This window comes from Oreochromis niloticus, linkage group LG16 (genome assembly GCF_001858045.2).
Source record: "Oreochromis niloticus isolate F11D_XX linkage group LG16, O_niloticus_UMD_NMBU, whole genome shotgun sequence".
Classification (NCBI taxonomy): Eukaryota; Metazoa; Chordata; class Actinopteri; order Cichliformes; family Cichlidae; genus Oreochromis; species Oreochromis niloticus.
In genome coordinates, this window is record NC_031987.2 from 31,144,820 (window position 1) to 31,166,046 (window position 21,227).

Here is a 21,227-nt window from a genome sequence, read left to right on the forward strand (position 1 = left end):
TGTGCTCGTAGCTGTCTTTTTCCCCAGCATGGACGGCTGATACCGGTGCTTGCCTTTAAGGTTAAAGCAAGAAATCCTCTTCGATTTGACCAGCAGAGTTCAGCAACAGCAGCAGTACAGTTTGTTCCAAAAGTGTGCGTGTCATTGAAAGAAGTTCCCGGTTTTGGGATTTTCCTCGTGCTCAGGTGCTGACAGGTTTTACTGACCCAGATTCTAGTGGTGCCTTTTTAAATACACAAAGCATTATTTGGGACTGCATAGGGTTACAGTGCAGCAGCCCTAGGCGACTGCAAAAGGGCTCCAATGATTTGTCCAAATAATCGATGACATCCACTATAAAAATTCATGGGGAATTTTATTGTCGATGCATCATATTGTAAATGTATTTTTGTAACTGCAATACACTACAGGAAGCCATAGGGCAGTATCACCTATATCTTCTGCTAAGACTGCAGACAATACTAACGAAGAAGAACGTAGCGCGAAGGGCAAAACAGGAGGACGGAAGAAAATGGAAACTGAGATTTTAAACAAAAGTTAAATGCAGACTGTGCAAACTGGCGCTTTCCTTCCATGACAGGACTACTGCTGTGCACGAGCATTTAAAACGCCGGCACCCTGGAGCTGTGACGTCAGCTCTGAATGCTTCAGTTTTAGGGATTTCAGTGCATCGCGTTAATACTTTGTTTAGGTTAAAATTTGTCCAGTAATGTTTATGTTAGATTACCTATCGGAACCTTCTCATGCATGATGCTTGCTAAGTGAACACCATTTTAGTTTTGTTAGCTAAAGAGTGAAATGCGATAATGTAGCTACTCCTGTTTAATGGTTTACTGTATGCTAGTTTGTTTGGTTTGTTTTTTTCTCACATTATTATTAGTGTTTATTCTGAATAGTAATTAGTACAAGTTATTATTTTAATTTGCTGTGGGCTGAGACAACACAGTGATATTCACAGGTGGGAAGACTTGACTAGGTGAAACACTGGAGCCTAGAAGAGGAGGTTTACCCACTGGAAGTGGAGATAAGAATAACTGAAATGATCGTTGACTAATTGAAGAAAAATTGGAAGATTAGTTAACTACCGAAATAAACTGCAATGAAAACTGTCACTTTGAAGCCACTTATAGACAGGACATCTTGCTGGAATTTTACATTTCACTTTCTCTTATAATGAACTTGAATACAGTTAAAATTACAGCAATGTGTCAGCAACATCTTGGCATTTTGTGGAAGAACTAAAGGGAGTCCGAGAAGGCCAGAAGAGCTGTGTGACTTGGGCTAATCAGTTCAGTGACCCCATATAGAAGGCATTTCCTGGTACTGTGCCACGCCTTGGCCTCTGCAGACATCTGCCTTACCCAGAAACCCTAGTTCAGATGATGGAATTGGATGCCATTAATAGCCTGCCACTGGATATCAGCGTCTCATTTTGAGGACAAGTTGGACAGGAGAAAGGAGGGGTGAGATTTGTGCCTTAGCTTTTCCAGCTATCAGTGTCCTCTCTTGTTGCAGTGGCAAGAGTTCATTTATGGTTTATTATAAATGCTGGGGATTTGGGTAATGCACATTAGTTGGAGAAGAATAGAAATTTCTCCACGATTTCCTTAAAAGCATCACTCCAGTGCTCTGTGCTCTCGGAAAAAACTAGGTTAAATAGTTGTAGTTTGTTTGTTTTTAATCTTGTCACAGAGATGTTTGATTTGTGTGAATTTGCATTCACACTAAAATTATTTAATTTTCTCTCTGCAGCATTTTCAGCTGGCTTTGATCGACTCCAAGCTCTGCACTTTGTCCAAAGCTGAAAGTAAGTATAGGTGCTATAATTGTTCCAGCCAACCAGTCACACACTACAACTTAAAGTATGATCACATATGATGTGCCGTGTTGCTAGTGGTATGTAACACATATTGAAAGGGCATAGGAATATTTCTACAGAGCAGATTTTTTTTCCCTCTCTCTCTGCTGCTTGTTTCCCTGCTGACTCTGCCCAAGACTGGGGTTGCCTAGGAGACAGCACAAGGAGAGAGAGCGAGCTGGAAGTGCTTTTAAGCACATTGCAGATACACACTGTGATTTCAGATTACATGTACACTCTGGGGAAAGTGTCCTACTCCCCCTCCCATCTGTGCTCCATAGTGTTAGCAGTCTGTACCCACTGAGCTTCATGGATCCATTATCTATCTTAATTTCTCTCTTTGTTTGGGTTTTTTGTTTGTTTGTTTTATTTCACAAATGAACTGAATTTCTAATTTTCTCTTCTTTTTAACCCCCACAGTTCAGTTCCACATCGCTCATTTATATGAGATCCAGGTAAGCAATCGATAAATGTGGGCCAAACAATTTCAGGTTGTACTCAATTAATATAGCACTACGCACCTGCTATAACTTTATATTGATTTAACAATTTCTCTGACAAGGGAAGACCTTCAGTGTAATCCAGCCTTTTTAAGAACTAAGATACTGCGGCTTATAAGAACAACTGTACTGTTTAGTCATAATTCAATTATTTAAAAAAAACTCCATTATGATGAACAACACCAATAATATAAAGCTTTAACTGTTAACTATTATTGTTTGGCTCAAAGGCCGCTGGGAATGATTCAGGGCATATATAGGTACATTACACCCCTACTTTGTACTAGACCACTGGTGTAGATGAGTTACTATATCTAGGTACTGTTTTTATTTACATGTATCTGTCCCTTTGCCTTGTTTAGACCAAGTTTGAATATGTTAATGCACTCCTCAGTATACCATTATGAAAATATGCTGCACTGGGGGTAGAGCAGGTTATTTACTAAGTGGAAAGTTGTTGGATCGATCCCTGGCTGCTCCAGTCACAGATCCCAAGTTGATGCATCCATCAGAGTGTAAATGTCTGTGAATGTTAGGTAGAAAGCACTTAGGCATAGAAAAAAAGTGCTTTTTTTTTTGAATGGGTGAATGAGGCATGTTCTACAAAGCGCTTTGGGTGCTCAGGTAGAGTAGAAAAGCACTATATAAGAACCATTACTGTTACTATCATGTTGAAACAACATGATCAAGACCTGTTGGAAAATGTGTCATTTAACTACAGTAACAGTGTTTTGTTCAAGTATTATCTAAAACTAAATGACTCTAAATGTCAGATCTTGTAGGTAATGGCAGGGTTTCATTACCAACAATTTTCCCCCCATTGCAATTCTTCAGTTGTAGTAGTTCCAAATGCAGCTTTTCATTTGGTTGTTTGCCTTCAGGTTCAATGACAATCATTAGTCGACACAGGAAGGAACATTGAAGAATCTCTCTTGCTTGTGTGCCCAAGTGTCAGTGTTTGCCCAGAGGTGTTTTTATTGTGTGCAGACAGGAAGAGTCTAGAGCCAGACTGTGTATGTGCAAGGTCTGCACATACACAGTCTGGTGGGTTGGTTTTTAAAAGGCTATTTTAGACCTGATAAGAGAAGATTCTGTGTATGCACTGACATTACTCTACCTGATGATCTAGACTAAAGGTCAGTAAGCTCACTAAGTTAAAACAAACCCTTGGTTCACCAGCAGGCAGCTCAGATTTCCCCAAAATATAAAGCGTTCCTTTTCGTTAAAGCACACATACATTAAAGTGCAGACACACACACCTGCCAGACTTGTTGAGTCTGGCAGGCCTGTGCTCTTTCACAGTGACCCTCCCCCGTGTGTGTGTCTGTGTATGGAAGGACATTATGAGTGTGAGGAGGTCTTTAAAGTCTTTGTCTGTCTAGATAGAACCATAAAACACTGGCTTTCCTGTCTGGCTTAAACAAACCCCCATGTCTACTTCTCTTGCTTGTCCTCCTCTTCCTGTTCTCCCCGCAGAAGAAATACAGAGCAGCGAAGGAAGCGTATGAAAGTCTGTTGCAGACGGAAAATCTTCCTGCACAGGTGAAGGCGACCACACTGCAACAACTTGGTGAGTGACCTTTGCTGATGTAGGCCGATGCTCATGTCCACATGTGAAATGTAGCGGATTAAACTGGCTGAAAGTATCTTCAGGTTTTGGCACTCAGATCACAAACTGCTTTGCATGCAGTGAAGTGGTTTTCAGATAGGTCCATAACAGAGCTAGAGACATGTATTGCAAATGAGCTTAGACTGGTAAATATTGCGCTGTGTGGCATTGGTTCTTGCTGCACACATTCCCCCATACAAATCAACATTGATTAAGTGATGACTTCCATTATCTTGTGGACTAATACTCCTTATTTTAGATATTAAATCCTAGAGGCAGTCTTGTTCTGGTCATCTGCCTATAATTGGGTATTCAGTCAATTACTTTTTTGACTAATGATTTTTTTTTTTTTTTAGATATTAGTGTTTTTAGTGTTCCTGCAAAGAATTGGGTGGGGAGAAAGAAACATCTGCAACCAGCGAATGCTATAATCATTGTATTTTTACATCAAATGTTGTAATAAGTGGATTTTTATTTAGTTTGAATAATCCTGGCTTTATTTACTCAGGCATTGGTTTCTTTGTGTGTGTGTGTGTGTGTGTGTGTGTGTGTGTAAATGTGTAAATGCATACATTTATATTAAAAAAAATTGAAAGGGCCACACACACTGTGATGATGTTGGTAAATTGTGTTTTTTATATACACTTGCTGTATTAACTATACCTATTTAACTGCTTGTTAATGCAGATATCTAATCAGTGAGTCACAGGATAGCAACTCGTTGTATTTGGGTATATAGACAAGAACAAGATGACTTATTGTAGTCCAAACTGAGCATCAGAATGGGGAAGGAAGATGATTTTAGTGATTTTGAACATGGCATGGTTGTTGGTGCCAGGAGGACTGGTCTGGTAGGAACTATCCAGTGAGCAGCAGTTATCTATGTTCATGCCAGAAGTCAGAGAAGAATGGCCAGAATGTTTTGAATTAATAGAAAGACAGCAGTAACTCGGATAAGCACTGGTTACAACCAAGGCAGGAATGCACAACATGTTGAACCTTGAAGCAGATGGGCTACAGCAGCAGAAGACCACAGCAGAAACTGACAGTATACTTTGCACAGGCTCACCAAAATACCAAGATAACCAAGGTAGTGAGGCACACAGATAGGTTTGTTTGGTGTGTTTAGCTTAGTATGTTTGTATATAGTTGTGGTAAACACTGTTGTACCTATCAGGACTTGCTGGAAATAGGTTTTTGGCTAAAACTTCCCATTACAGAAGATTTACGATGCTTGCAATAGCCCTGCCAACCTAGTGAGACCACTAGGAATTGCCATGGATTGCTGTCAAGTCTGACAGATGTCATAGAGAGCAAGAGCAGAAGCAGGGAAGCTGGACTGACCAGAAAATTTCACGGAATTACTAATTGCTGGAAATCACTATGCCTGTGACTCCTTGGTCTTGATGATAACTGAAACCTGGTTCCATTGACAATCTACAGACACAGCAGTCCACATGAACTCTGGGATCTTAGACAGCCATGGCTATCCTGACTTAGAGTTTCATTGTGTTCCAGCGCGCTGTGCTGTCATTAGCATAGCTCTTGGACCACCTTGCCTCATCAGATGCTCGATCCACCTCAGTTGGCCTCTTTCAGTGGAGAGGAAAACAGCTCTTAAGTGCCTCCCAAATGACCGAACTCCTCACCCTGTCTCTGAAGGAGAGGCCAGCCACCCTTTGGAGAAAACTCATTTCCACCACTTATATCCTTGATTTCATTCTATTGGCCAATACTCAAAGCTCTGGACCATACTTGAGGGCATAGATTGACTAGTAAACCACGGCCCAGCACAGTGTCTGCATCACTGCTGATGCTCCCCAATCTGTCTGTCAAGCTTGTGCAATCTTGCTTCTTTTTTTTTTTCTCATGCTAATAGTATGACTACATATGCTATCGGGAGTATTTTGTTGTCCTCTGAACTATTGGAAATGAATGGAAATGTGCTGAACTGTATTTTCTTCTCCTACAGTTTTTTGCGGAATATAGTGGGGGGTTTTTTATTTGAACTGCTTATGTGGTTGAGTTTATTTGATTTGTTTAGCAATTTCATGTTTTGTGCTGCAAAATCATTTGAAAGCAGGGGGCGAATGAGTGCATGAATTGTTTTGGTTTTGAGTCATTGTATTTTTTTTGGTACTGAAATTAAATAAAACAGCTGTGAAACCCTGTAGTTCCACCTGCAAATCTGTGAGATCAGCTCACCCAGGGTATCACTACATTTTGTTAAATTCAATAGGAAGATATTTCCAGAGGTAGTTTGCAACACAAGAAGACTAATTACACTTTTTTCAGTGACAAGTAAAAAACTAAGTGCCACGAAAGAGATGAAAAATGTGAGAGATCATGTAAAGGTGCTGTGATGTATCTTTGGAAAACAGATTACCTAATCTTTTTTCTTGCACTTTTCTCTTAAAAATACTAACTGATTAAAAGAATGAAGAAAATGCAGTATAGCCTGCACAAACCTGCAGACCTTAAAACAGTCACACAGAATACAGACTATGGAGTTGACCATTTAAAATCTGAATATGTACAGTGGCTTGCAAAAGTATTCGGCCCCCTTGAACTTTTCCACGTTTTGTCACATTACAGCCACAAACATGAATCAATTTTATTGGAATTCCACGTGAAAGACCAATACAAAGTGGTGTACACGTGAGAAGTGGAACGAAAATCATGCATGATTCCAAACATTTTTTACAAATAAATAACTGAAAAGTGGGGTGTGCATAATTATTCAGCCCCCTGAGTCAATACTTTGTAGAACAACCTTTTGCTGCAATTACAGCTGCCAGTCTTTTAGGCTATGTCTCTACCAGCTTTGCACATCTAGAGACCACAACTGCCCTGTGACGGCCTCAGAGGTTGTCTAAGAGAATATTGGGAGCAACAACACCATGAAGTCCAAAGAACACACCAGACAGGTCAGGGATAAAGTTATTGAGAAATTTAAAGCAGGCTTAGGCTACAAAAAGATTTCCCAAGCCTCGAACATCCCACGGAGCACTGTTCAAGCCATCATTCAGAAATGGAAGGAGTATGGCACAACTGTAAACCTACCAAGACAAGGCCGTCCACCTAAACTCACAGGCCGAACAAGGAGAGCGCTGATCAGAAATGCAGCCAAGAGGCCCATGGTGACTCTGGACGAGCTGCAGAGATCTGCAGATGGGGGAATCTGTCCATAGGACAACTATTAGTCGTGCACTGCACAAAGTTGGCCTTTATGGAAGAGTGGCAAGAAGAAAGCCATTGTTAACAGAAAACCATAAGAAGTTCCGTTTGCAGTTTGCCACAAGCCATGTGGGGGACACAGCAAACATGTGGAAGAAGGTGCTCTGGTCAGATGAGGTCAAAATGGAACTTTTTGGCCAAAATGCAAAACGCTATGTGTGGCGGAAAACTAACACTGCACATCACTCTGAACACACCATCCCCACTGTCAAATATGGTGGTGGCAGCATCATGCTCTGGGGGTGCTTCTCTTCAGCAGGGACAGGGAAGCTGGTCAGAGTTGATGGGAAGATGGATGGAGCCAAATACAGGGCAATCTTGGAAGAAAACCTCTTGGAGTCTGCAAAAGACTTGAGACTGGGGCAGAGGTTCACCTTCCAGCAGGACAATGACCCTAAACATAAAGCCAGGGCAACAATGGAACGGTTTAAAACAAAACACATCCATGTGTTAGAATGGCCCAGTCAAAGTCCAGATCTAAATCCAATTGAGAATCTGTGGCAAGATCTGAAAACTGCTGTTTACAAACGCTGTCCATCTAATCTGACTGAGCTGGAGCTGTTTTGCAAAGAAGAATGGGCAAGGATTTCAGTCTCTAGATGTGCAAAGCTGGTAGAGACATAGCCTAAAAGACTGGCAGCTGTAATTGCAGCAAAAGGTGGTTCTACAAAGTATTGACTCAGGGGGCTGAATAATTACGCACACCCCACTTTTCAGTTATTTATTTGTAAAAAATGTTTGGAATCATGTATGATTTTCGTTCCACTTCTCACGTGTACACCACTTTGTATTGGTCTTTCACGTGGAATTCCAATAAAATTGATTCATGTTTGTGGCTGTAATGTGACAAAATGTGGAAAAGTTCAAGGGGGCCGAATACTTTTGCAAGCCACTGTACATTATTTGTGCTTTGAGATGCAAAAACACTATGCGAGGCATTAATGCAAAAAAATTATTTCTAGAGGGACGCTGCTGCCTTTACATAAAAGATTTTTAGTTGGTTTCATATTCTACCACAGACTAAGTGAAAACATGATTATGATTGATTGATATTGATTGATATACCTGTTGCACCTGTTGCAGAGCAGTACAGTATGCTGACTTTGGTAGAAGCCTTTGGTAAGGCTTTTGGTAGCTGTAATGTTAGATTCTTTCCATGGACGTGGAGACAATTCCATTTCTTTCTCTACCATGATGTAGACAGCAACCCCCCCCCACCCCCCACCCCCCACCCCTCACTTGCTTACCCACTTGTTAAGACCATTACTAACCTAGCCTCTTGGGGTTGTCAAGGTGACCTGTGAAGCTTGCCGCAGGTGTATAGGCGAAGGGTGTGGGAGGTTTGTCGTTTCTCACTACAGTCTTCCTGAGCCTCTGTGTTTGCATGAAATTGCCCAATTTGTGTGTGCGTGCGCACATGCTTGAAAGCAGGGAGGAGCTGTTTGTAAAGGCTGGTTCATATCAAGTCTTTAAGCGTTTTGAATATAACTGCTTCTTTCACTTTTTCCACTGTTACTCTTGTTAAAGTTTCAGGAAGTAACAAGTTTTTATTTATTTGATTTCTGTTTTGGTTTTTTCTCCTTTGGCAGACAGAACTTAATCTTATCAGAAATCTTACCTTTTTCATTACACTTTTTTTTTTTTTTAAATGTGGATTTTGATTTATAACAATTGTATTCTCCTTTGGTATGTAATCACCACTAAATAAAAAAGAAAGCCAGGAGGTTTGTTACAGTTGAATCGTGAAGGCTGATGTTTTGTTTTGCTCTTCTCAGGCTGGATGCATCACACAGTGGAACAGTTGGGGGATAAAGGCACCAAGGACAGCTATGCCATCCAGTGTCTGCAAAAGTCTTTAGAGGCAGACCCAAACTCTGGCCAGTCTTGGTACTTTCTTGGCAGGTATGAAAACAAAGGATGCGGCTGTTTGTGTATTATCTTGTCTTGTGTTGTGAAATTTACCGTAAATCCCGGACTACAGAGTGCACCTGATTAAAAGCCGCATGCTCTAATTGTAGAAAGAAAATCAATTTTGTGCTTGTACAGGCCACACCAGATTTTAAGCCGTATGCGTTTCAATTATAAGATATTTACACAGAAATATTACACGTGAGGATTTTTAACGTTTAATTTAATCCGCAAGGTAACATAAACATGGTAACATAAACGTTATGGTAACATACAAAAATACATACTGCAAATGCTTTTTTTCCTCGAACAGCGCCTGTAACACGGCTACCTTTAAGTATATGTACGTATGGGTAACACACAAATTACGTTGCTTATGGTTTTTTTACGGAACGCTGCAAAAACAACATTACAACGTCTCTTAACAACCGATAAAAATATATACGGTGTATATATACTACTTATCAATTTTATTGGTCTACTGTTACCAGGCAAAATGTTTTTGGCCGCATGGGAAAAAAAAAAAAAAGCATTATCCGCACGTCAGTATAAGCCGCAGTGTTCACAGTGTGGGAAAAAAGTCGCGGCTTATGATCCGAAAACTACGGTAATTTGACAGCAAATTCTGATTTAGTTTTAGTCGTAGTCTTTTGTCTGACCTTACTGTATATGAAGATTATTTCTGATTGGATCACTTCCAAACTCGTCCGACCTTTCTGCACAACTTAATTGGATCTCATCTCTTCAAATTCATTAGTTTTTATTTAGTTGTCATCTTCTTTTCATCACAAAAAACCCCAGTTGTTGCCAAAAACAGGCATCACAAGATAATTTGTTTGTTTTTTAGCAACCTTAAAATCTAGCTAATGCTTCAGGATGTTAAAATGCATGCTCCTGTGCTGCTGTCCTTGAGGTTACAGCCTAAGCAGTGAAAAACAAAAAAAAAGGCATCCCTTAACTGGGTTATTGGTCTTTGCATAATATTCCTTTTAGACCAAGCAGTCTTTACTTGAGTCACTATGTTGGTGCACTAGAATCGGCCTTGCCCGATGACCCACATAAATGGACCTTCCTCTGGATCAGGGTAATGAGTGCTGTTCAGTTGACTGACTGAAAGAGTTTCTAGTTATTCAGGAAAATAAGTTGAAACTTGCTGCAAAATAGTCAGCATTCAACACTGTAAAATCACTTCACCATAAAACACCATCTGCATTGGTTTCTTGACTCTGCGTTTTGAAGCCTCAACTTTAAAACAGTTGATCATATGTGGACAGTGCGTAGCGTTCCCAGCTTGCTTAGCAGGCTGCATGTGTAAACTGTATAGATTAGCAACACACATGTCTGGTAATTAGTGCTAACTAGCAGACTAATAAATACCAGAATTTCACTCACCAGATCTGGGGAAACAGCAGGTATTCTTAATATTTTGCCAATTATTCAAAGCCTTACAAGCCTACGTGACACTATCTTTCATTAGGGCAAGTAGCTGTGGAGGTAGAAAAGCTTTTCTACTGCTTGGAAGCTGAAAGATGCTCTTGCTCTTGATATAGCCATCTGAGTGAGACCATGTGCATGGTAGTCTAAGGAGCTTGGAAAGAAAAGCGCCTGGAGTTTCCTTGAAGACGTTTCACTTCTCATCTGAGAAGCTTTTTCAGTTCTAAATGCAATTGGTGGAGAGTCCCAGATTTAAGCCCTATTGGGAATGTCCCCAAGAGGGTCATGGAACCCCTATTGATCCTCTCCCTAATCACACGAGCCAAGGTGTAAAAACGTGTGTGTGTGTGTGTGTGTGTGTGTGTGTGTGTGTGTGTGTGTGTGTGTGTGTGTGTGTGTGTGTGTGTGTGTGTGTGTGTGTGTATGTGTGTGTGTGTGTGTGTGTGTGTGTGTGTGTCACAATCAGCCAAGGTTTCGGGTGAACCCATTGTGAAACCTAGCCCCACCCTATCATGTGATTTACTAAGGTCAAATGGCCCAGGATGTGAGTGGGCTTTAAGGTGTCTGGGAAGGGATCTCAAAACTTTTCACAGATGAGAGGTGAAACATTTTCAAGGAAACGTAAAGAATTCCAGACACTTTTCTTTCCTAGCGCCTTAGACTACGATGACCTGGATGACTAAGAACCTTCACAGACGTGTGCATGTTAGTTAAAAAGTACCTAAAAGCATGGAAAACGTATCTGTCTCTGTGATGAGTAGCAAATAGCTTCAGTTCTTAAGTTCATGCGTGGGCAAACAGGAATGATTAAAGCTGTTTTGTGTGGTTTTCACAGCCCAGGAAATTCTACAGGACAGTTTTTGGTTGATTTAAGTAACTTGACTCGGTCGACTGCACATCAAGGGGCTTGGTGTATAAAGGTGTCTTAAAAGCGGGCTAAGATGCATGAAGAAGTGATAAAAAGCGAAAATGGTTTGGAACGAAGTTCAGTGCAGATTTTTCCTCAGCAACATCAACTAGATAGCTAAATGTTGCTTCCTTTTGCTAGTTGGCAACAGAAAAACTAGTTGGTTAAACTAAATTTAATGCACAAAGGCATTTACATGTCCCATCTAGCAACCCCCCTCTCCATTATACAATGTTTCAGATGGATGAGATGGAAAGTAAGGTAGCCCTGCAAACCACTGTATTAGTGCAGTATTGAAGTTCTGTTGTGCAGTGTTGTATTTTAAACTACAGCATAAACTGTTGTATGTAGGCTGTGTAAGCGTAAACTGGCACATAACCAGTAGATGCCCAACTGTCTTCTGAATGTTTTCACATCAGTCAATTTGTTCCTAAAAACAAACATCAGACTAAACCCTGAATTGTCTGATTTAGGGTAGAAATTGGTCACCAGAATGGTACCAGTCATATTTTTATAGTTCAACTGTTCTTTGGTCCTTATTTCTTTCTTTATCTCCTCTCCTCAAGGTGCTACTCCAGTATTGGGAAGGTGCAGGATGCCTTCATCTCTTACCGGCAGTCCATTGATAAATCAGAGGCCAGTGCTGACACCTGGTGCTCTATAGGGTAAGAACAAAATTTGTCATGTGTTGTTTATGCTGAGAAGTATGATTAAGGTCACAACGAAGAAGGTGAAGATCTTTAGGTCTGACTCAAAATGGCTGGTGGAGAAGCAGCAGCAGCTGCATAGAGGACATGGAAAAAGTGTGAAAGGATCTATTGTTAGAATTATGAAGAACAGGTTATGTCTCCTGAGAACTGTGAGTTTGTAAGAGGATAAGGACCTAAATCCTGGAAGATGGCAAGAGAATAATTTCCTATCTTTGCCTCTGCGTCCAGGGTGCTTTACCAGCAGCAGAACCAGCCTATGGATGCACTGCAGGCTTACATCTGTGCTGTTCAACTGGACCACAGCCACGCCGCCGCCTGGATGGATCTGGGCACTCTCTACGAATCCTGCGGCCAGCCGCACGACGCTATCAAGTGCTACATCAACGCTACTCGCAGCAAGGCCTGCCTCAACACTGCTGCACTCACACAACGTATCAAACTGCTGCAGGTAGAGTTGGCCTTTACATAAACCCAACGCACTTTGTTACGTGTTGTGTATTTTGGTGTGTGCGTGTATTAAAGTGATGTGTTAAGTGCCAAACATTGCCAAAGCAATCAGCTTTTTGAATTGCAGGCTGCATGTTTGTCCTTTTGATTTCTGATAACAGAGATATGAATATTGATTCATATTGGTATTTTGTTTTGGTGTTTTCCCCTCACTTTATTGTAAAGCATTCCTTCATGGCATTGAACATTTTAGTATATCACCTCTATAAGGTGTGATCAAAAACATCTGAGAATTGCCCCAAGAAAATTTAACTTTACCAAATTTGTAATTTTTCCTTTAAGGTCATCTTTTTGTGGAATTCAGAATGTTTTCAGCATGGCTGCGTTTGTAATATTGCTCTCTGGAAGTCCCATCTTGCACTTGCACGTCTGCGATCTTCAAGCAAAGACGGCAAACATCAACCAATCAAGTTTTAAACTGATCCAACTGTGGTTTTGAGTGCTGGGTCAGCTTCAGTTTTCACTTGGAAATTCACAACATGTCAAAAGCTCAGGAGAGGTAAAACCAGAGCGGGCGTGTGAGTTTTTTAATATTGAGTAAGTTCCCGTGAGTTTGGCCACCAGAGTCAGACTCTGTGTGGAGTTCTACTATAACACCAGAGAAATGTATCTAGCTGTGTGTAAATACAAATCAAATGTCACAATCTGCCCTACTAGCAAGTGCAAATGGTCAAAATGGGACTTCCACTTACCTACAAATAGCTACAAGCTTTTCAGACATCCACAAAAAGGTGACTTTGAAGCAGAGACCAGCCAAATTAAAACCAGCCAAAGTGTTTTTATCTTCTGTTTTTTAAATGGGCTCCTTTGAAGATTTTTTGATCACAGCACGTACATGAGCAGTAACCTTTCTAGTACCTTTTTTTTTCTTTGTCCAACCCAAGTTCAGCACTAAAGTTTGTGTCTTACACGATTTCTCCTAGGCTCAGTTGTGTAACCTACAACCAGGTAGTCTGCAGAATAAGAGTAAAATGCTTCCTAGTATTGAGGAGGCATGGAGCCTACCCATTCCTGCTGAGCTCACATCCAGGCAGGGGACCCTGAACACTGCACAGACACAGCAGGTGAGATCCAGCTTATAAAGGAAACTCCAGTCTCTTATAAACTAGTTAAACTGTAAATTCAAGTGGATTGTTTAAGCCTTGCCCTCATACTTTTAGAGGATTTAACTACATCATAGTCATTTTCCAAAATTCTGGCTTGCATCGGTGTTCAATATGGATCCAAAGATAAACAGCATGAAAGAACTGGAGTGAGGCCCATTTTCCAATAAGCTTAATTGCTAAAGTGCAGTTTCCCTTCATAGCCTCTCTCTCATCAAAAGGCACGTGTTAGAATTACTAAGGATTTCTACAAAGAACTCATCATGCCACACTACTCTTTTTTTACAAAAAGGCACAAATCTTACGCAGACATTGCAACCGAAAATGCTGAAAATGCATGTCTAATGAGCGTAGCATATCGAGTAGTACGAATGCATGGATTTGACCTGTGTTTGTCATGAATGGCATACGCAAGTTTTGATTGCCACAACTGACTTAGAAAAAAAGACTGAGGCTCAACTCCACCACTGTCACATCAGTTGTAACCCTTCTTGTTTTTTCAGTTTGCATATTAGTAAAATCCTTAAGTCCTCATTTTGGCTTCAAATCACCATATTTGCATCATGCTTCATCTGTGCCACAACAGTAATGAGGTCATTTTTAGTGATTCTAAGTATTGATCAGAGTGAACCAAGTGATATCCTGTCTGCATTAGTGACTTTACAGCGTGTTTTCGAGTTAACAAACAGAATATGAGATGTTCAAACTACTTTCTTGTAAAGCAACTAGGGATGCTCTCAATACGATTTTAGTAACAGACTGAATTAATCAAAGATTCACATGAATTAAAGACAGTGGCTGCAATCTGATTTGTCACACGACCAAAATTGTTTTACTCAGTGTGACCTGAAATGAGTGACTAAGCCCATAAGCTCATGGGAGAAGCGTTTAAACCCATCAGGATCGAGGGCCGTTTATCCATAGACTAGTCATTTCACAACCACAGGTATCACCCCTCGTCGCCATTACCAAGAATGCAGATTTAAGCCACTTCAAGCTTGCGTTACTTTTTGGATTCTGAAAGAGAGGGAGCGAGAGCTGTGTCAGTGCCAGGTGAACAAGCGGCAGATGCAAAGCACTCGGCTACTGGCTATAGACTGTTTGCCCAGCATTTTTTGGAAGGAAAAGGCTAAAGAGATATGAAAAGTCACAGAACTCTAGTGGCAGTCGCTGTGTTGGCAACATTGGGGTTAAGTGAAACATGATCGTCACTGCTGAGAGAGAGTGGGAAGTCAGGCACAGAAACTAAGGTTTTTTTATTTCCTCATATCTGAATCCTGAATACCTACCCAACAAAAACGGTTTCATTATCAAATATCCAGTTACAGCCCTAAATGCAACAAATAGCACATTGTTTCACATAATAATCACAGTATGAATACTCTGATTACCACCTTAATCCATCTCAGTTATTTAGATTAAGGTAAACCATATTTGATATCAGAGTATTGCCATACAAGCATTGTTTAAATGCTCAGTGTTTTGCATGTAAATGTGTAGTATGGAGCCTGTCCTTGGATGTCAGTGTGGGGAAAGTTTGGATTTTTTTGTTTAAGGGCTCATTATTTTAAATTTTAGCTCACTGGGGGGGCAGCTTCGGGCAGCTTTACTGTTGTTGATAGTCCAGTGTGTAGTCACAAACTGTCTGTAATGCATTTTTAGGCCTGTAAAGGGGAGGGAGGCCAGTCTGCCAGCAATCATGCAGATCCACAGGCCAGTCCTGCTAAGAAGAAACGCACTGCCAGCCCAGCCAAGGTACAGCCAGGGATGCTACTGTGTGTGATGGTGGAGAGTTAAAAATATGGGGCATGGTACATATTTGTGTCTCTTTTACAGGGTGCTGCAGACTCGTGGGGAAACACCACCAATCAACAGCAAATCAAGCTTCAGGTAGGAACATGCATTTCTTAATTTTGTAATTATTAATATTTTTTCACAGAGGCTTCACATTTTAGTGGTTTACATTTGCATAATATGCAAAAGATCCAAGGTTGGAGCCCAATAGGGGATGCAAGAAAGATAAAACAAAACAAAAAATTGGCCAAATCAAACTTTATTACTGTTACACACAAAAACATGATTCTGATTTAGGAGAAAATGTAAAGTCTGATCTGACATCTGACTTTTATTAGCTAAAATGAGACATATTCAAATAGGTCGCTTTCGGGGTTCATATGCATTTCACAGAACCATTTATATCAGCTCATGATAATGTATATTTAACATTTTTGTCCTGACTTGTCATTTTTCTTTATATTCTCCGTGCTTCCCATCTGTATCACATTCATAAAGCTCATCATGGATTGTACTTGGACATCAGTTTCATTTATACATTCCAATTACTCATTTATTTATTTATTTACATGGAACTCAAGTGTAAACCTAGAAACTCTTTAAAGATTCTAACACTTTCATATGAAAATAACTGAAGCAGTCATTTAAAATGATAAAATGTGTTTTTTCTTTTACTTTTTAGGTTAGTTGTCGTTAACAATAATAATCTTGGAATCCCCATATAGTATGGGTAAAAATGACAAAAATACCATTAGGTTGTGTTTCTCTGCAGGTACTTTAATTGCCAAAACTCTGTGACAAATTTATATTGGCATAATGTAATCAGCTGGATCTCTCATTGGATAGACTTTTGAGTCCATTGTCTTGAACTACAGCTGCAGATGTAGTGTTAATTCTGCTCAGCATCATTGCTCAGAGCGTTCCTACCTGTTGTCCGAGGTGGTGGGATTGAAGATTGTACAATGAGACAAGGTCGAATGGTGTCAGAGACTGGCACCACAAAAACACAGAAAGGGATAGGGCTAGCTTGTCATCGTGACTGAAGTTTAGAAATAAGAAAAGGAAAATTGATGACAAAATAGATTAAAATAATACACAAAAAATGCTAAAGTTAATATCACCAAATATATTTGGGTGTTAATTAAAACTACATGTGTGTCTTGTTCAAGTAATAGATATGTGTGGGGAATGCTACCTGTGCATTTGGTAGTAAGCTTTAATAAGTGATGTGCTAATTTTAATGCAACACTGTTGTGAAATGTACAGCACCTGGAACACTTGCGGACCAACCGAGCAAACCTCAGCCCCCACCAGTTGCAGATGCTGGAGCAGCTGGAGAAGCAGTTCTCTCTCATGCAGCAACATCAGCAGGTACACACATGCTACCTTGGTTATTACTAGAGATGGCACGATACCACTTTTTTATGTCCGATACTGATATCATAAATTTGGATATCTGCCGATACCGATATGAATCCGATATAGTGTGTTTTTTAATCAATAAAACTGTTTTTTTAATATCTTGCTGCATTTTGTATAAGTTCATACTCCAGTTTAAATAAACAACAACACTAAAGCTATTCTGTTATACCTGTATGTAAAAAATACACTGCGCCCAAAATATTTCATAGTTCAGCAATACTGATCAATCTAATAAACTTAAACCTACTGCATCCTTCCTATTCTGGTATTTTAAAGAGTACTTAGCTACGGTGGCCCTGAAGTGCAAACCACAAAAACAAATCACAACACGCACAACAAATTGAAAAGCGCAAAAACAAATCTCTTAACGCAAAAACAAATTGAAAAGCGCAAAAACAAATCACTTAACGCAAAAACAAATTGAAAAGCGCAAAAACAAATTCACTTAACGCAAAAACAAATTGAAAAGCGCAAAAACAAATTGAAAAGCGCAACAACAAATCACAAAACGCAAAAACAAATTGAAAAGCACAAAAACAAATTCACTTAACGCAAAAACAAATTGAAAAGCGCAAAAACAAATCACTTAACGCAAAAACAAATTGAAAAGCACAAAAACAAATTCACTTAACGCAAAAACAAATTGAAAAGCGCAAAAACAAATTGAAAAGCGCAACAACAAATCACAAAACGCAAAAACAAATTGAAAAGCGCAACAACAAATCACAAAACACAAAAACAAAAACCAAACTGGAAGAGGTAGGTACCAATGCTGCAACAACAGGCATCACTGATTGGATGATGGATCCGGTAGCCCTTTGAACCGGAAGTTGTTCTGCCGAACGTGGTTATGAGAAGGAGCAGTCAACGGCTGTATCCCAATTCAGGGTCTGCAGCCTTAAAGTACGCAGCCTCAACGATCCTCAAGGGCCGCGTACTTAAAAACGCTAAGGCCGGAAGTGCGAGGCTTGTGAAATGGGACGGTCTAGCCTCCGTTGCGCTGCCCAGGTTGCCTAGCAACCATAACACCAACCGCTGGAAACGTTTCATACAGCTTTGACGGAAATGAAGGAGAACATATTTTGTTCGTGTGTTTGTTTCTACACGAGCTTTGTGTGATTTAATACGTATCTGAGGCTGAGACCACAGGACTGTAAAATATGATTGCTGGCCTTCATATCTGTACTGAACAGTCATTTAAGATTAGCTAGTAAATAACAATTAGCTAATGTTGTTCATGAGACTAAAGTCAGTGTAAATATGATATGGCCAATATCATAGTTATTATATTAATCATAAGTTATTACAGCAGTGAGTTTGAACTCTCAAATCAAATCACTTCTATTGTCACATCACATGTGCAGGTACACTGGTACAGCACATGTGAGTGAAATTCATGTGAGTGAACTCTGTGTCTAATACTGAGCTTCAGTAAAGATTCAAGTTGCAGTTATTTATATGTCCTATCACCTTAAATCTTCACTCAAAGACAAGTATCTCTGACAGTGTATATGTAGATGTATTATATATAAGAGACAAATATTTCGAGCAGCCTTTGAATTGGGACAGCCTTCGGCGCGCCGCTGTGACGTAATCGGCCTTAAAATGCAGCCTTTAAGGCTGCAGACCCTGAATTGGGATACAGCCAACATGTTTTGTCCAAGTTGTGGAAAAAAGTTGGTAGAGCAGTCACCAAACTTCCGAACAGAACAACTTCCGGTTCAAAAGGCCACCGGATCCATCATCCAATCAGTGATGCCTGTTGTTGCAGCATTGGTACCTACCTCTTCCGGTTTGGTTTTTGTTGTTGCGCTTTTCAATTTGTTTTTGCGCTTTTCAATTTGTTGTGCGTTTTGTGATTTGTTTTTGCGCTTTTCAATTTGTTTTTGCGTTAAGTCAATTTGTTTTTGCGCTTTTCAATTTGTTTTTGCGCTTTTCAATTTGTTGTGCGTTTTGTGATTTGTTTTTGTGGTTTGCACTTCAGGGCCACCGTACTTAGCAGAAATATTAAGCAACCTAACTAATAGGGTTGGAAACTCCCAGCAAAAGAAAATAGGGAACCACCCCCCACCCTCCACCTGATGATGCTTAATCGACGTAATCAACTTTAATTTGATGCAGTGTGGAAAAAATGCACAGAAATAAATTATTTTTCAAGAATAATTAAATAGATTCAACATCTTTCTTCAACAGAATTGCAGAATTCACAGATGGTACCTTCCCAAAGGAAAAAGTACTATAGCTTACTAGGGTATATTAGACTTAACAGTTACTATATACAGTAATGGACTTCTATACATTTTACATCAGATTAAAACTTTGGGTGTAAGATTCAGATATTTATTTATTAAAAGCTAGACATTTTAAATGAGAATAAGAAAGAAAAGTATGTCTTTGTGCCCCCTTTTCCCTGTTCATGCCCTATCGGCCCCCCTGGCTAAACTTTGCTAGATCCGCCCCTGCACAGTTACCAGCCGTCAGCTACGTAGAAAACGATCCTGGTCTAGAAAGTAATATTAAATAAATTCTAACGACAGCTTATCAAGGTTAAACGTGCTGCTGTTGTTCCGCCGCTGGTTTCCTCTTTCTGGTGCAAAGTGGACCAAAAACAAAGAAGAGAGACGGACTCGCGACAGACAAGCCGATCAGCTGATCATTAAACAGTTTCACGATTGAAGTAGCAGCAGGAAGGTGAGGGAGAGAGAGAGGCAGTCGCTCCATATATCGGTTGTTAAGCTTAACATGGGTATGCTTTACAAACATTCAGAGATGAACTTACACACTTGCTTTACTTCTCTCTGGGATAACTTCCTCGGAGATGAAATGCTGGATTGCTAGTGAGGCTACAAATACACAAAGCCGCTCTATCACGCGATGCATACTGCTCCGACGTGCTACGGTTATGAGCCGAGTTACGCCGTATTGCAAGTTTTGTGAGGTGCTTTTTTGATATTTAATGGATCGGATTACATTTTTTATTTCTCGCCGATATCCAATCCAGTAATTTAGGTCAGTATCGAACTGATACCGATACGTAATATCGGATCAGTCCATCTCTAGTTATTACTGACGTGAGTTTCTACTGGCTAATGTATAGGAGGTTTATGTTTTGCATAAAGGTTATGATGGACATGAATGTCAAGGCATTGTTGGGCTTTCAGTGATTTCTCAACCTCTTGGTTTGGTCTTCGTGAATAAGTTTTGGCATAATTCTGGTTTGAGTTGCCACACACTTGTAACACTGGTTTATCTAATTACATTTAAAAATTGACTACAAGAGAAATGATTGGCTTGTGTAAATCTACCATCTTCTTTGTGAGATCTGCTTTGAGTCCCACTGTATGAGTGAGTGGTGTGAAACAAATCCTTTTCATGATACTACCTGCTGTAGCCCTTCATAGTCACCAAAAGGAAGGGCACAGGCCTTGGCAGTTGAGACACTTTTAGCACCACTGAACTGGTATATGTGTTATATTGATGAGCACACTCATTTGAGAAAGAATGTGTCTTTTTTTTTTTTTTCTTAAATGTGAATGATGTGAAAGAAAATGAGTAGCTTACAGCAACATAGCCTAAGCCTTCGTGTTCACATTAAGTGTGTGTGTAAACTCCTGGCCAGAACAGTTTGTGTGACTCTTTTCTCATTCTCCCTGTATTAGATGCGGCAGCAGGCAGCAGCGGGTGGCCAACTGAGGCCCAGCCTTCCCAACGGCCCATTGGCTGAGCCCTCTCCCCACCATGCAGGCTTCTCTCGCACCTCCCCTCTCAATCACACAGCCACCCAGCCCCCGTGTGTCACTCAGCCCACAGCCAATGGATCCTGTTCCACAAGTCCCTCAGCGGGGCTGCTTAGACACCCGGACAAAAATCACAACCTGGGACTGGGAGGTGGCGGCGCGAGCAACGGAAACGTGCCTTACCCGCAGCAGAACTCTCTACCTCACAACTGCACAGCCGCCAGTCACCCCAGCACCAGCAGCACTACCAGTAGTCCCAGTCAAACAGATGAGACATGGAGGAGCCAACAACGCAACACTACCACTCAGGTACACTGTTGACTGCTTTGAAATGGCTGTGTTTTGCACAACAGCAATTCATATTCACTGGCCACTTTAATAAGTAAATACTAGCACCAGGTTTGACCTTTAGCTATTAGAACTGCCTTAGTTGTTAATGGCATAGATTTAGCAAGATGCAAGAAATATTCATCAGACATTCTGGTCTGATGTAACATCAGC

At 40.4% G+C, this 21,227-nt stretch overlaps 1 protein-coding gene across 5 annotated transcripts in view; it reads left to right on the forward strand.

Moving 5' to 3' along the window:
• kdm6a (lysine (K)-specific demethylase 6A) overlaps positions 1-21,227 on the forward strand; it is a 55,273-nt gene that overhangs the window by 25,600 nt on the left and 8,446 nt on the right. For 4 of the 5 annotated variants that reach the window (XM_025903556.1, XM_003449589.5, XM_013274018.3 and 1 more), the window contains 11 exons: positions 1,753-1,807; positions 2,279-2,313; positions 3,835-3,928; positions 8,980-9,106; positions 12,020-12,118; positions 12,392-12,611; positions 13,594-13,734; positions 15,436-15,528; positions 15,610-15,663; positions 16,834-16,938; positions 20,649-21,035. In XM_025903556.1, coding sequence (XP_025759341.1) covers positions 1,753-1,807; positions 2,279-2,313; positions 3,835-3,928; positions 8,980-9,106; positions 12,020-12,118; positions 12,392-12,611; positions 13,594-13,734; positions 15,436-15,528; positions 15,610-15,663; positions 16,834-16,938; positions 20,649-21,035 — 1,410 coding nt within the window. The remainder of the gene's footprint in view (positions 1-1,752; positions 1,808-2,278; positions 2,314-3,834; positions 3,929-8,979; positions 9,107-12,019; positions 12,119-12,391; positions 12,612-13,593; positions 13,735-15,435; positions 15,529-15,609; positions 15,664-16,833; positions 16,939-20,648; positions 21,036-21,227) is intronic. The other variant, XM_025903557.1, reaches the window with a different exon arrangement.